Below are 16,549 nucleotides of genomic sequence, written 5' to 3'. Positions count from 1 at the left end.
AGCCGGTCCTGCCAACACCTCAGTCTCAGACTGCAGCTTTTAGGACTGTGAGACAGGGAATTTCTGTTGTGGGAGCCACTCTGTTGGTGGTACTTTGTTACTACAGCCCCGGCAAAGGAATACAGAACTCCTGCCCCCCTTGGCAGCTTTCATTCCTAGAGCCCCCCCTTAGCTTCCTTGTTTCAGCTCATGCTACTCTATCTTTCCATCTGTGTCCAGGGCCCACGGGGAAGTCAAGGCTGAGCTGGAGTGGAGCTGCCAGGGTCTTCCTCCTTGGCAGCGTGGAGTATAGAATCCTCTGGACTGCAGGGGGAGGACCACTGTGGTAGGAAGGGGAACCTGGGCAGAGGGCTGTTTGCATTGTGGTCAAGGAGTGCAAAGTCCGAAGTGGAGTCTGGCAGGAGAGGCGGGACCAGGGAAGGAGTCTGGAGCTGGTCCTGGGAGACATGGAAGACGGAAGTAGGAAATCAGACCTGCAGCTGTGACAGGGTTGGAAACCAGCTGAGGAGGGAAGGGTGAGAGGCGAATGAGCAGTCAGTAGGAAGGCATTGAAGAATATCAGGGGGTCCCGGGGCGTGATTTTAAGATACCCCAGTTGACAGCCACGGGGACATGCAGGTGGCTTCAAGGTTACAAGTGGAACTGGGAGACTGTATGTCTGTTTGTACGAGACAGAATTTTCTCTGTCTTGTGACACGCAGAGGCAGCTGCGTCCCCTCTCGGGGCTATGAGTACCCCTCCCAGGCTGGCCCACGAGGGGTGGTGCTCACAGGTCTCCCTGGAAGTGGGAATGGAAAGGCAGGTTCATGCAGGGTGGTTGAGGGCTGCGGTCAAGAGCACGGGCTCTGGACCCACGGTACAGTGTTGTGACTCCCCTGGATGACCTGTCCCTTCATGGGGAACGTAGGCAACACCCCGTGCACAGGAACTAGCACACGCCTCCCCAGATAGGCTGAGGCCCTGGAAATCTGTTTGCAGGAAAAGTACTTCTCAAACTTCGAGCATCCCCGTCTGGGTCCCATCCCTGGCTGGGTGCCACTCCGGAACTTGTGCTCCAGGACGTCTGGGGTGGGGCCTGAGATATTTGCTTCTCTGTCAGGTTCCCAGGTGATGCCGCTGTAGCAGGTTGGGGGACCACATTTGGAGAACCACTGACAAAGAGGGATGCTCCTTGGGGTAAACTGCAGACAGCCATGCCTCCCTGGTGCCTCCCGGAGTCATCCCGTGTGGAGAGTGACCCTGGGGCCTACCTTATCCTGCTGGTTTGTAGGGCCACCTGTCTCACTCTCCATTAGTCAGAGATCTACAAGAGGGCTCAGGGTGCTGCCGCTGAAGCTGACCTTGACAGCTAACATTTACATAGATCTCACGATGTGCCGGGCACTGTTCTAAGCACTTAACTTACATAAACACATCAAGTTCTCATAACAAACTTCCCAGGCAGGTACCATTATTCCCATTACCACTCTCATTTTATAGCTCAGAGAGGTTAAGTAACTTTCCCAGGGTCACACAGCTGGTAGCTGGGAGAGCTGGGATTTGATAAGGCAATCTGAGCCCAGAGTCCGTGTTCTCCAGTATTCCACTGTCCCTGCAGTAGAAAAGAGGCAAGAAACAACCCTAGTGATAATTGGCTGCGTTTCTTGGCCTTTCCTTGCCCTCATTCTCACCTCAGAAAAGGAGATCGCTTTTCCCATCTTAGATGAAAGAAATACCTTTACATTAAAAAAACAAATGCTGTCAGGATTAATTGGATAACAGCTGTCAAGTTCTTGTATCTCCTTAGAGGATGGTGAAAGAGGAGGAATAATTATTGTGCTACTTTCTATGCAGACCCTAGTACATTTGGGGGAGTCAGTAAGTGGCTGATGATATTCACAGTGATTGGCAATGATTGAAGGGGGGGTTTCAGAGGAGAGGCCTTGCTGAGGTGGGGCAGCAGAGACAAGCTTCACGGTGGATGGGCTGTGGCTGGAGCCCTCCTGCTCCTGAGAGAGGGGGGGCAGCATGTGGCCCAGGGTCGGAGGGAACCCCTTCCAGCAGGTGAGCATCATTGCCTGCCCCAGAGGGAGAGCGGGGTGGTACTGTTTGTCGTTCGGCCCCAGTGTGTGGATCTCAGGCCCATGAGGGCAGGTAGAGACCCAGGTAGACCAGTGGTTCTCTGAGTGTGGCCCAGGGATCAGCTGCATCAGTTTCTTTTAGAAAGTTGTTAGAAGTGCAAATTCTTGGCCCCATCCCAAACCCACTGGGGGTGGGATCCAGCAATCTTTCAGTAAGCTTTCTGAGTGATTTCTGATGCGTGCTGCAATCTGAGAACCACTGTTTCAGAGGAGATAGCGCTGACCTTGGAGTCAGGTGCACCTATATCTGATTCTTGGCCCTGACACCTGTTGGCTGTGTGACCTTGAGCAAGTCACTGCGAACCTCTCTGTAGGTCAAGTTCTTTGTCTATAAAACAAGGATGGGAGGCTAGAGAGGTGGTCTGTAAGGTGCTTGCTCTATATCTATATTTTGTTATCATATCTCCATGGATTGGAGATGGTCTTTGTCTTCTTGACTTTGAAATAGGCTATTTCATCTGCAGGGAACATTTGGCCACTCCTTCTCTACCTGTCTGGCTCCCGAATAACGTAGGCCTCAGTGTAGAGTGTATTTGCTCCGGGAAGTTGTTTTTCTTTTTATACCTCCCCCAGCCTCCAAAATCAAATTTGTTTTAGATCTCTCTCCATGTCCACACCCTTATCCCAGAACTCCCCACATCTCCTCACAGCCTCTTACTTGTCTGTAATTGGCCCCAGGGGCAAAGACTGTCGTGCTGACGGCTGTTTCTCTGCAAAGTGTCGGACACATCATGGGTGTGTAGGTAACATCTGAGGTTAGAACTGATTTCATTCAGTTTGTAAACAGCTTGGTTCCAGCGGACTTTGTGAGGAAATCAGTGGAGGGTTTAACCTTCACGCATGGATCCAGATGGGGAAACGGAGGCATAGAGGTACAAGTGAGCTGACTTAGGGAGGCTGTGGCAGGGAGAACAAATGGAAAAGGAGGCCCCGGTGGCAGAGGATTTGAGGGGAGGGTGCTGTGGAGTTGGGGTACGGACAGCCCACATCTCTGTGGGACAGAGGGAGGGGCCCATCTGATAGCAGCATTTGAGAGGGTCATACCCTGACCCAGACAACCCCGACGTGGTCTGCCGGTGGGGAGCAAAAGAACGTGATGGCATCTAGCCAGTGCTCACGGTGAGAAGTCTATCCTGGGGTCGCCAGTGCAGGCATTTTGCAGCACTCCGAGGGCTCTTAACTTTTATTTATATATTTATGATGGACAGGGTTAAGGACCTCCTTGAGAAAGAGATGGACACCCTCTCCAGAAAAAAGGCACAAAACCACAGACCTTCCCCCACTGTTGACCTTGCCACTCAGTGGGTGCATGATCAGGTTGCTGTCCGGGTCAGACCCTGTTGTTAGGAGGGGAGGTAGAAGTGTCAGGTGAGGGAAGGTAGGCTTGAATACTGCATGCTTCTCCAAGCCCTGGTCTTTTAAAGCTTGGGAAATAATAGCAGTGACCCAATTTAGTAACGTGAAGGCAAGACAGCACTATTTTAACAGGCTTAGTCATCTCTTCGCTTTGCTTTTTTTTTTTTCTTCCTCTCCACTTCCATTTGTGTCTTTTCCCATTGCAAATATACGAGGGTAATAATCCCGTATTTTCCATGGAGCATGGCAAACATGCTATATATAAGGCACAGTTGAACATTCTGTGAGTGTAATTGGAGCATAAATGTAACTAATCAAAATATTATCATGCCAATGGATGTGTGAAGAGTTTGGAGATTTAAAAGAAATATATATTTTAGTTCCATGTCATTTCAATTTAAGAGATTTAGAGCTGCAGAAGCAAAGGACTCAGCCCAATGAATGTCAGGAACAATTTGGGGTCTGACGATGTTCCGGGCAGCCCTGTTGTTCTTGCTACTCTTAATATGGCAGCAGCCTGACAACTGATTTCCTTTTTGTTCTTTCCTCCCCCTTCTTTGCCCCTCTTGCTGTCTGCGCCCTGCTCTCTGGGGCACAGCCGGCTAACCCCGGGGAGCCTGAGCTCCCTCCTTGCCTCCGAACACAGCACCCCCGCTTGTGTGCAGGAGCCTGAGAGCTGAATGATGAGCAGGATTTCCTGCATTTGAATCTTGGCTCTGCTCCTATAGCTGGGTGGCTTTGGGAGAGTTACCTAATCTCTCTGTGCCCCAGTTTCTTCACTTGTATGAGAAGGATGACAACAGCACCTACTGACAGGGCTGGTATTAGAATTGAACACGCTTAAGTAACATGGGAGAGTGTGTGTTTGCTCTTGCCGTTATTATTAATGAGCGGGCATGACTCAGGGGAAGGAGCTCTTGGGGGGACATAAAAATCACTGGGTTTCTCCAGAAACAAGACCCAAGGAGAAGGGTCTTTCCTCTTTCACCCTCACTCTAGAAGGAGCCTAGATGGAAAATCCAAGCCGGTCCTAACTCCTTGCCCACCACTAACTAGTCCTGTGACTATGAAACTTGGGAAACATAGGCTTTGCTAGCAGCCCATCTCTGCTGCAGGTGAGGAACTGGAGCGAGAATTCTTGGCTCCCCTGCTCCCAGAGGCTCTGTGTGACTGAAACAGGTGCACAGGAGGGGTTGGGTGTCTGAAGGGGGAGTGCCATTATCTGCCCTTCAGTTCTGTCTTGACCTTGCCCAAAGAGTTGTGCTGTTGCCCACATCAAGGAGCGACTAGAACAGGCCTTATGTCTCACCCACCATTCCTGTTGGGCGTAGCAGAGTTCTCAGTTGGGTCCTGCTCAGGGTTCCATTGTCTCCCCGACGATAACATTGATTTTTCCTGCTGGGATGTTGAGCTATGAAGGGGGAGGTGAGCTGTGAAGTTGTGAAGGGCTTAGCCCAGGTCCCGGAGTGCCCCGCAGGGTTGTTGGTGGGCCTGTTCTCATCACAGGATCATGGTAAGGTCTAGAAGGGGAATGTTGGGTGGAAGGCTTTTGTTTTTGTTTGGGGAGTGAAGGGGATGAGAAATAAGGGGTGGCACGCGGCTTCGATTATCTTCTGCTTTGTCGCGCCATCTTTATGCCAACCTACCCTCTCTCCCTCTTCGTTGTTCTTTCCCTCACCTGTATTTCTGCTTCCGTACCACCTCCCTCTGCCCCTCCTTCCTCATCTTCCCTGCTGTGTACTCCTCTGCTTTCTTCTTCTTTCCTTCCTTCTGCCTTCTCTCCCTCCCTTGCTACTCTTTCTCTCTCCCTCTTCCCCTCCACTTTTCATGGTTTTCTCAGGAATAGGGAAGGAGTGGAGGCAGCCCATGTGCCTGGTCTTTGGGAAGACACGCCCGTGGACAGACCCCCTTCCAGTAGCACCTTCAAACCCAATTGCCTGGGTTTAATTCTGTTCTTAAACTACATCATCCACACCTACATGGGTTATCAGATAGCTGTTTCTTGGAAAATTGCCTTAACAAATTTGCATATGAAATGCTGAAACCCCAACTTACTGGTCTGAATGAATGATTACAGAAATAGTTATTACTTGTTCACACAAATTGACTGGCAGAGTGTTCACAATGCTCAGTTCCTTTGAAACTTCAGGAGGTATTTTCCTTGTTTTAAATAGATACTATGTATCCATTAATCCGTAATTAATCCCTCCTCCCTATTTTCTGGTGTATTAGAAAAGAAGCAAATTTCTTTCCTTTTTTTTGACACACGATAATTAGATTGCTTTCATTGATAATATGGATGATGTTGAGTGATATGTTTGTTATTCTTGCTATTTAAACTGTTGTGTTTACGAGTGCCTTTTACTGACGGTTGGTTTTCACGATACTGTTGGTAGAAATGTGCTGCTTTTCCACATGCATTTTCTTACTTTATTTGTGTCTTTGGATATTTTGGTGCTCCCTTGCTCTTTATAATGTGACCAGATGGCTAAACGTCAACATTCAGGACTTCTAAATGTAGCCTTGCCCAGAATAGATAGGATCAGCAGCGCGGGAATAAGTATTCTCTGGGCATTAGTGAAAGCCACCGACAGTAAGTGGCATTTACATGGTTTAGTGAAGGACCACGGCTGGGCTGGGCTGGGCTGTGTGGTTTTCAGGTACAGCATCACCTGAGCAGAAACCCAGAAGCAGGGAAGTCTGCAGTGCGTATTAGTTTCCTATTGTTGCTATAACAAATCATCGCAACTTTAGTGGCTAAAAGTAACACAGATTTTTTTTATTGTGTAGTTGAGGAGGTCAGAGAACCTAGATGGGTTGCACTGGGCAAAAATCAAGGTGTCTGCGGGTCTCTGTCCATTCCTGGAGGCCCTAGGATGACAATCTGTTTTCTTGCCTTTTCCGGGAAGTTCCTGGATTTCTTGGCTCATGGCTCCTCCCTTCATTTTCGATGCCAGCAGCATAGCATCTTCAAATCCCTCTCTGAGCCTGCCTCTTCTGTCTCTCTTGTACAGAATAATCCACCCCGTCTTAGGGTCCTCAGATTGGCAGCCTTATTTTTACCTGCAACTTTAATCCTCCTTTGCTATGTTAAGGTAACATTTTCACAGGTTCTGGAGGCCAGAACGTGGTCATCTTTGGGAGGCTGTTACTCTGCTTACCGTGGAGTGGATGATAGCTGTGTAGGCAAACAACTTCCTCTTCCTCTGTGTTCCTGGCTTTAAAAGAGGGATAGCATGGCACCCCCTCACTGGGATGCTAAAAGATGCTTAGATCAGTGCCTGGCACATGCTAAGTTCTCCATAAACATGAGTAACATTCAACATCAATGGCACTGGGCACACGGACCTCTGCTGCTGGCCATTTCTTACTAACATTTACTGAGTCAAGTCCAATTTTTCATTTAAGATTCACTGAAAACAGTCAAAGAAGTTTGACCTGTAAGCTTTCATTATCCCATTTTCTAGATGGGAACACTGAGGCCCAGCGAGTTTTATTGACGGGCTCAAAGTCACACAACTAAGAAACCATAGCAGTGGTCCTGAAAGCCACCCCTCCCGGCTGCACGGCCAGCCCTTGCTCCATGCCATCACAGCTGCCTCAGCTTGGCCTGGCATTTGGGTCCCTGCTGCCATCTACTTCCTTCACGTCGGGGCTGGTGCTGGAAGCTGGCGGGGCCACCTGTCTGCAGGGACAGCTCGGAGCTCTCGGAGCTCCAGGCCCTCAGCTGCCAGTCGCCTGAGCACACTCATGTAATCTTAATGAACAATGTGCAAAGCCATTAAAAACTCAATTAGGGCTTTCTTTTTACTGCCGACGTGAGGAAACGCAATCCTGAGGTGCTCATGTGTAAACACAATAGCCGCCATCTGCTAAGGAGGAGCGTTTTGCCTACAAAAAGGGGATCCGTGTTGCAGACACGTCAATAACGGGGCACGTATCAAGGCATTATTATGCACGGAGGGGAAAAATACAAAATTTATGGCCAGCCAGAGAGTACTTCCTGGTTTAACTCCACGACTTTCGGTGCTATGTATAATAACTATGAGGATACTAATGCTGTTTTATGTTCCTTATCGCATCAGTGGATTTTGGGGAGAAAAAAAGGAGAAGGGAAAAGAATATATTTACAGTCTTCCTCTTACTTGTTTCTGGCTGATCTTGGCATAGTGACTGGCTTATTTTTGATCTCCGGAAAACTGACAGCCCCGGGATGATATTAATTAAGCCGACCTTTGATCAAAGAGGGTCCCACTGAACTGCTGGTAGATGAGGGTTCTCATGCCTTAACCATCTCTAAAACGGCAGGCCTGGGCTCCGGTCAGAGATAGGGCTTCCTTCTTTTGCAGAGGATGTGTCCAGACCTCTGTAAGGTGGATATGGTGGGGGCGGCTCGAGGTCCCACTCTCCTCAAAGACACTATGCTTGCATGGCTGAGTGTTCTGGCTTTCAGCATCTGGGCCTTTGCACATGCTATTCCCACTCTTGGAAATGCTGTCCCAAATTACCACCAGGCACACATCCACGAAAGGAATCCCGACGGGGAAAGAGGAGAGGCTCACATAGACCTTGCCGTGGAGATTTAAGCTGTAAACCTTCTAGGGTCTCTTCGCATCCATTGAGCTACACTAACGTGACTGAGGATATTCCTGGGGAAGGGGTGCTGGGAGAGAGAAAACTGAGCCGTGTGCGGTTAGGATACGAGAATGTTCAGGTGTGCCCTGCAGACAGGAGGGTGCCTGTTGTAGGGGGTGAGTGCAGGGCCACAGTGGAGGAGAAAAATCTGTCACAGAGGATGATGCCAAGTGGAATTCAGGGGGCAATGGTGCTGGGTGAGCCTGCACCCTGATGGAGGAGGGGAAAACATGTAAGCTTGTAGGAGGAACTGTCTCTTGAACCTTATTGACTTGGGTTGTGTGTCCCCTGAGTGTGTACCTCAGCAGAGAGATGCTGGCAAGGACCTGCCCAAGCCCTGAGAAACCACAGCTGACAGTGAGCGCCGTTTGAGAGCTCTGTGCTGGAAGTGCAGTGAGGACAGGGGGATTGGCATCCTTAATTCAGTCACCAGTGAGCACCTGCCTTGGGGACTTTGAGCAATACACGTGGAGGATTGCTAGGAGCTGGGGTTCGTGCAGGTGCACGCAGGGTGGAAAGCCAGCCAGATCCCACCATCGGGGCTCATCCTGCGCTCCCTGGCTGGGGACGTTTCATGTGTTTGCATTCTTTCTACCCTGCCTCTGGGTAGCCCACGCCTGGAAGACGCCCTGACCCACCTGGCTGAGTTCATCACCCTTCTCTCTGTGATGTAATCACAACTGTGCTCTACTCCGGAGCTGTCGTTTCGGAAGCATGAGGCTGGATCCTGTTTGGTCTACTGTGATTTTGCCACCTCTGCCACTCGGAAACATCGTCCTTCACTGCTTCTACCCTCTCTGTAGTGGACTCTCTCAGTCTGGGCCCCTGAACCCTGGATCATTGACTCACTGGCTTCTAGTTCAGAAGTTGGAGTCAGGTGCACCGGCTTGGTGGAACCCAGAATGTGTGCCTGAATCTTAGCTGCAGAGCAGGCTGGGAAAGAGGGCGTCTGGCCTTTTCTGTTTCCGTAGGGGCAGGGAGGTTCTGCTTCAAAGTGGGGGAGTTCCCCAAATGCAGGGAGGGAGTTCGGAGATTGGGTGGCCAAACCACAGGGACAGTTTTTGGGTCTTCCATCTGATTAACCTGGAGGGGGTAACCACGCGGGGAGCAGTGTGTGACGGGGATGTTCACACTGGCCGGCAGCCCTGGTGAGTTTGCACCGCTGAAGGGCGGACCTCCCCTACTTGTAGCCCCAAACCTTTTTCATTTTTTGTCCAAATTGAGAGCCAAATGATAGGACCTCACCTTTTACATTCACCTCATGCTCCCCTTCTGAGACTTTGGTGATGAGAGGATCTGATGGTGCAAGGGATCGTCTACACTCACATGAGTGCTCAGATTCCCCCAGGGTGCCTGCCCCTTAGACACGTCCGCCAGCCGGCTCTGAATGGGCCTGTCATCCCTGTATCTCTGGGCCACTGACTTGGGAATCCGTATGTGTTCATGTTGATATGAATGGGGCAGAGTAATGGTCCTCCAAAGAGGACCATGTCCTCATCCCTGGAACCTCTGCATGTTACCTTATGGGGCAAAAGGGATTTGCAGATGCGATTCAGTTAAGGATATTGCAATAGGGAGATTATTTTGGATTCTCTGGTGGTGGTGGTGACCCAGTGTGTAAGAGTCCTTCCAAGAGGGAGGCAGGAGGGTCAAAGTGAGAGATAGGAGAGGTGACAATGGAGCTTGAGGTTGGAGTGAGGTCCTCTGGAGATGGAGGAAGGGGCCAGGAGCCAGGGCATGTAGGCAGCCTCTAAAGCTGGACAAGACGAGGAAACCGATTATCTTCTCAGGCCTCTGGAATGCAAGAAGCTCTACCAACACCTTCATTTTAGGCTTCTGATCTCCAGAACTATGTAAGAATAAATCTGTGTCCTAGTAAACCCCTGAGTTTATGGTAATCACAGCAGCTATAGGTCATCAAACCAGGATCTAAATCTTATGTCCCCTGAGCCTCTACCTGCTTGACTTTTGGGCCTCCGTGTGCCCTCAGAAGGCTCTCCCTAGTCATGAGTAGTAAGATCAGTTGCCCTGGGTGTTTCATGTCGGAAAGGAGCCCTTTCTGGACTCGTCGGGGCTGTGCACTCCCGCAAGCCGTCGGAGAGTTCCAGCACAGCTGCTGAGTCCTCTACCCAGTGCTGCAGTACCCCTGCCCTCCTGCTGGGGGTGCCACCTGCTGATGCTGACTTTTCCCCATGTCCCCTTCTGTCACTTGGACTGCAGAGCAGCGCTGCTCATTCCTCCAGTTTTTCACCAAGACATTCCTGAGCAGGACTCCCTCCTGCTGTACCTTTCTGGCCTGCACCCTTCTCTCCTTTGCAGGTAGGTGCGCTGGGAGTGGTGGGCTGGGCAGGCATCATTTTTTTTGCCTTTTATTATTATTATTTTTTCAATGGTCTTGTCTATTTCTCTGAGCCGTGCACCAAAACACATCCCTTTCTGTCCAGTCTAAAGGCTGCGGCATGTGTATCAAGTCACCCAGATAAGACATGAGGGGCGAGGATGGTCGTGGGGGGTGTTTGGTATTGTGACCTTGACCCCACCCAGCTCTGGCCCACCGAAGACAGGTGATCTTAATGAAGATCCAAGATATTTCTTGCTTTTTTGAGAATTCATGCTCAGAGTGCATGGTTTTCCTTTTCTCCTTTCTTTCAGCTTCTGTTTACACTAGGACACTGCTCTTAGTGATGTCCCTATTTGGCGTGTCTTGCTGCTTTGCTTAGTAACTCTCATTTTTTTGTCTTTAGCCCCTTAAATAAAGGGACTGGGAGGAAGTAAGGGCTCTACAGGGGTGCCAAAACAATAATGCTAGCTGCGGAAATAAACTTCACAATTTCAGTGGCTTAATAACCCCATAACAGTTTAGTCCTTGTTAACTTAAAGCCAAAATAAGTGTTCCTATTGGGTGGGTGGCCTTTCCTCATGGTCATGGTCCTTCAGGGAGCCAGGCTCCTTTTATTGTGTTCCATTTCTCTTGGAATCCTATGCTTTCAGCTGGCTGGTGGATGGGAAAGACAATGGAGCAGTGATTCTCACACCTTAACGTGCATACAAATCACCGGGGGATCTTGAAAAAAAAAAATGCAGATTTGGATTTAGTAGGCCTGGAGTGGGGCCTGAGATACTGCATTTCTTACCAACTCCCAGGTGATGCTGATGCTGCTGGTTCAAAGACAGTCCTTTGAGAGACAAGATAATGGAAGGTGGAGCAATGAGGGGTAGGAGTGTGGAGAGAGAGGTAGCTTTTATGAACCAAGCCTGGAAGTGGCTAGAACTTTTCAGGCAAGAACCCAGTTGCATGACCCCACCACCCTCTAAGAGGAGGCTGGGGAATGTAACCCAGCGATGTGCCCAGAACAGAGAGGACAGGTCTCTCCATCCACCAGCAGTTTCTCCAAATGGAGGGTCAAGCACTTTCACCAGCTCTGTCTTCAGGGAGTTGGAGCATCCTCTATCATCAGTCATTGGGGCAGCAAGATAGAGAGTAGCCCTAAACTTATGTGAGTGGATATAGGTTATGTGGCTCTGCCTCCTCCACGAGCTTGCCTCATGACTGGAGCTTGGATGAAAAGAAGTAGGAGGCTGAGCTGGTGGGAAGGAAACCCTCCTGACTCTGCTGTGGCTTCTGTGCCACCTGGTGTGGATTGCCAGGTGGACAGGAGCTGAAATGTCCATGGGGGCACCATGGGCTTCTGAGTGGAGAGAGCCAGGCATTGCTCACTTCTCAGGCTGCCTTCTCTGCCCATAGTTGTGCCACACCTCTGTGGCAGGGCCAGTCACCCAAGATTCGTGGGGCTTGTGGGACATCACTCACCTGTTTCTGGGAAACCTTCTGGAACCCCGTGGGATGTACACCAACAGATAGAGGCATGGATGCTGGCTCAGTCTTCTTCCTGTACTCCATTTCCCCCATGCAGTGGTTCCTTCCTCGCCGCCTCATGGGGGAGGTTGTGATAATTACAGATAATATATCTGACAAGGGACATCTCTCCACTTACCCTGTGTTACTGCCAGGCCATAAGAAAGGAGACTTGACTGTCTTAAAAACACAGAGGGGTGGGGGGCGGGGGGAGCCTCTTTCAGTGGCTCTTATCCTAGGAGATGGAGAGTTTTCTGATGGGTGGGATGGTGACGGTCTAGGAGCCTAGGTTCCTATTTCTCTTAGCCCCCTTCTTCTTGGCTCGTTTGGGGGATGGGCCTAGCCAGTGGTCCTATGTGGTCATCCCTGGAGGATAGCCCTGGCCCTGGGGACCTGCGTGGAGTCAGAAGGAAGGAGGCCATGACCATCTAGCTGCTGTGTGTGCTGGTGCAGAGAAGAGAAGGCAGGAAGCCTAATTTGGCCTCAAGTCCAAGATACTTTCTCTAATCCAGTTTTGTGAATGATTAAACAGAGGGTTTTGAATTTTCTCTCTCTCGTGTATCTATATTTTTTAAGTTTTCATTTTATTTATTTATTTATTCATTCATTCATTCATTTATTTATTTTGAGAGAGAGAGGGTGGGGGAGACTGGGAGAGAGAGACTCTGAGGCAGATTCCACACTGAGCATGGAGCCCAACTCAGGACTTGATCCCACAACTGAGACATTATGACCTGAGCCGAAATCAGGAGCCGGACGCTTAACCGACTGAGCCACCCAGCTGCCCCACTCCTGTGTCTATCTTTAAATTCATTCAGAACCCAGGGAGGATGGGCTGTGGATGTCTGGTACCCTCTAGAACCCCAACGAGCAACAGATTGCCCAGCACTTATTAGCTGGCAGCTTTAGTCTTCTGGGTATTAGGGTGAATAAATGAGACTACTTTCTGAAGTGGCTCATCTCGACTGAGGATAAGCAGTCTTAAGGTTTCATTCCAAATAGAAGATTTTAGTGGTTAAAATAAGATTTCAAAGTAATAGTTTTTTTCTAGGTAGGAATATTCATGCCAGGATCCCCTGAGTTTATCTACTGTGTGTTATGATGCAGTTTATTTCCTGGCATCACAGGGCTTTAAGTCACAGAGTTCAGCCCTCACAGTTGATTGTGGAATTTCCTTAGATGTCTTTTCCATTGTCTAGGCTCTGTTTAGCCATCTGTCGTGGCAGGGAACTAACTCACTGTGTCTCCAGGCCATTGTTAGAAGACCCCTTGAATGGAAATATGCCTCCCGTGGTTTCTCTCCCAGCTCTGCCTCTCGGGCACCTTTATCAATTAGCAATTGCCATAGTAATGCTGCCCAGCAAATGGAGAGAGAATTCAGTGGCAAACAGCAGTGAGCATTTATTCTCCTACTTGTGTGTCTGAGCATTGACTGTGGACTGGCAGATAGGAGTTGGGCTTGTTGACCGTGTGGCTGTTCTCCAAGCTGCATGGTGGGGATGGCTTGGTTCTTCAGCACTGGCTGAGCTCCTTTCTCCACCATGCATGTCTCTTTTTGATCCTAAGCTGAAAGGGGCAGCAGCTCCCTGGGGCACATTCTCCTCATGAAAGGTGGTGGGGAGTGCAAGGGGGCAAGCCCAGCTAGGCATGCACATCTCAAGCCTCTGCTTGATTTGTTCTGTTGACCAAAGCAGTCCAAATTCAAGGGCTGGGGACATACCCTCTGCCTCTTCTGAGAGGCCCAGGACATGGATCCAGAGAGGGTTGAAGAACTAGAAATAACCATTTAATCTGTCAAAGCAACTCCAAAGAGGCTCCCTTCCTTTCTATGGGCAGGCACTCTGCTTAATGCTTGAGAAACTGTAGTTACGTTCGCTGTAGAGCAATAGTGTAAACGCTGAGTTGGAGAGAATCTGGCTTTCCTCCATCCCTTCCTGGCTGAGTGGCCCAGGGCAAGTCATTCGGTCTTTAAATAAAATGAAAATCCTCTCTTCTCCAAAATAAAATGACCTCCCAGGGTCATTCTGAAGATTAAATTGAAGAGTATATTAAAAGGACACCTAACATCACACTGGTACTCCTTAAGTGCTTAGTAAGTATTACTTACCCTCCATTCCAGGCCAAAAATCTACTAGTTGGTTCTCACATTTCCTCAATCTTCCTTGCTTATTTGGATACATTTTACTTTTTATATGTCCTCCTGTGATACATAGAGTCATTCCCTGTGCTGACTGCAGTATTAATGGATAGTTTGCATTTACTCCTTGGCCTGAATGCAAGGGTCTTTGTGGAATGTGTTGGAACGACACATCCTGTATTGTAGAGGTTCTGCTTCCATTGAGACAGCCCGAGCTTGTGTGAGGTTGGATGTCACATTTCACCCTTGGAGGCTGCAGTTAGCTGTCTTCCTGGGGTTTTGTTCTCTGTTTCCCTTAGGACCTGCTGGATAGAATGCTTCTTCTGTAAATGTTTATAGACTGTCTACTTTGTAGAAATATTAGTATATGCTACTGCTTCTTAATTTTTTTTTAAGATTTTACTTATTTTAGAGAGGGGAAAAAAACAGTGGGGGAGGGGCAGAGGTAGAGAGAGAATCCCAAGCAGACTCTGCGCTGAGCATGGAGCCTGATGCAGGGCTCGATTCCAGGACCTCGTATAGATGATGACCCGAGCTGAAATCAAAGAGTTCAACGCTTAACCGACTGAGCCACCCAGCCACCCCCATCTCTTGCTTTTTATTTTATTTATTTATTAATTTTTTTTTTTAAGATTTTATTTATTTGACAGAGAAAGACACAGCGAGAGAGGGAACACAAGCAGGGGGAGAGGGAGAGGGAGAAGCAGGCTTCTGCTGAGCAGGGAGCCCGATGCAGGGCTCGGTCCCAGGACCCTGGGATCATGACCTGAGCCAAAGGCAGACGCTTAACGACTGAGCCACCCAGGCGCCCCCATCTCTTGCTTTTTAAACTGCCTTGTGGAGCAGGTTTTAAAATGCCCAGTTACAGAAGAGAGAGGGGATGTGGCTTCCTCAGGATCAATCAGGCCCTCCTAGAGTGACCTGATTTCCGGCCCCCACATTGATGGGTATGACTGATTATCAGAAGGATTTTCTTTCTCTTTCTTTGCCTCTACTTCCCGTCCCCTTTGTGGGTCTCCAGGATCCTTCATGATGGTGAACAGCTCTGGGAGGGCCTCTGGCCAGAAGGCCCACCTTCTCCTGCCGACCCTGAAGGAGAATGACACCCACTGTATCGATTTCCATTACTACTTCTCCAGCCGCGACAGGTCCAGCCCGGGAGCCTTGAATGTCTATGTGAAGGTGAACGGCGGGCCCCAGGGGAACCCTGTCTGGAACGTGTCTGGGGTCGTCACCGAGGGCTGGGTGAAAGCAGAGCTTGCTATCAGCACCTTCTGGCCACATTTCTACCAGGTATGGTGTTCTTTGATTTTTTTAAAAAGTGATCCTAAATCTATAGACCTCTTGCCCTACCTAGAGTTTGTTAGTTATGAAAGACCTTCATTTACTCACTCACTGTGCACCTTGTGTTTACTGAGCCTCTCCTGGCCAGGCCGGCAGGCACAGAGGTGGTCCAGCATGGCCCCTGCCTCCCTGGAGATCATGCTCAGGAAGGCTCAGGAAGAGGAGACCCATGATACACAAGCAGTTACTGTACAGTGGGACACAGCTGGCTCTTCAGAATGCGGGGAACAGAGGCATTAAAGCCTTTTATAAACTAATTGCTTACAATCACCTGATGAGTGATGTGCTATTATTATTCCTATTTTACGGATGAAAAATGTGAGGTTCTGAGAGCTGGGATAGTTATCCCAGCTGGGATAGCTGGTCAAAAGATTACCCCCCCAACCCCTGGAGGGCTTCCAGGCAGAGGTGGCAGCTAGGCTAAGTCTTGAAGGATGAATAAGTAATTATTGAGAAAGCAAGGAAAAGGCATTTGATTTGTCAGGTATGGTGCATGCCAGGGGCTGGAGGAGCAAGCGAGAGAGTTTTTGCAGAGTTTGGAAATTCTCACTTGTTTAAGGGTGGGTCACAAAGGATATATGCAGGTGGCTCAGCTTGCAGAGGTGAATAGGTCATGGCTGGCTTTGAATGCCAGGCCAAGGAGATGAAATGTGACCCCTCCGCTAGAGCAGGGCCCCTCAAGCTGGGGCTATGAAAGACCAGTTTTTTCCTTTCCACTCATTGTGGACCAGTCCTTTCATGACTGTAGTAAAAATGTCTCAGCAATGCCACATTGTTGCAATAGCTTCTAAACACGTCTCCCACTTCCCCCACCACCTTCTCTCCCTGTGGGCTGAGAACACACAGGGCACAGGCTGCTGTCGGTCCGAAGAGCGAAGAGTGGAGTGTGCCTGTGGGGGAGCACAGTTTGGGCCCCCTTGGCCTGGGACTCTTGAAAGCTTTTCTTTTTTTAAAACCACTTTATGTATTTAGGTACACGTCATAGAATTTACCCATTTAAGTGTGCAATCCAGTGATTTTTAGTCAATCTACAAAGTTATGCAATCATCACCATCAACCAGTTTTAGAACATTTTCATCACCCCAATAAATCATTTCTGCC

General features: G+C 49.3%; 1 protein-coding gene across 11 annotated transcripts in view; it reads left to right on the top strand.

Moving 5' to 3' along the window:
• The window catches only part of PTPRT (protein tyrosine phosphatase receptor type T), a 1,164,533-nt gene that overhangs the window by 374,401 nt on the left and 773,583 nt on the right, over positions 1–16,549 (top strand). For 10 of the 11 annotated variants that reach the window (XM_027622224.1, XM_027622220.1, XM_027622223.1 and 7 more), the window contains exon 3: positions 15,126–15,397. The exons of the other annotated variant lie outside the window; for it this stretch is intronic. In XM_027622224.1, the coding sequence (XP_027478025.1) occupies positions 15,126–15,397 (272 nt within the window). The remainder of the gene's footprint in view (positions 1–15,125; positions 15,398–16,549) is intronic. 11 annotated transcript variants of the gene reach the window in all.

The sequence above is a fragment of the Zalophus californianus genome, chromosome 8 (assembly GCF_009762305.2).
Source record: "Zalophus californianus isolate mZalCal1 chromosome 8, mZalCal1.pri.v2, whole genome shotgun sequence".
In the NCBI taxonomy this organism is placed as follows: domain Eukaryota; kingdom Metazoa; phylum Chordata; class Mammalia; order Carnivora; family Otariidae; genus Zalophus; species Zalophus californianus.
The sequence above is the reverse complement of the archived record's forward strand: the minus strand, read 5'-3'. Positions and strand labels throughout refer to the sequence as shown.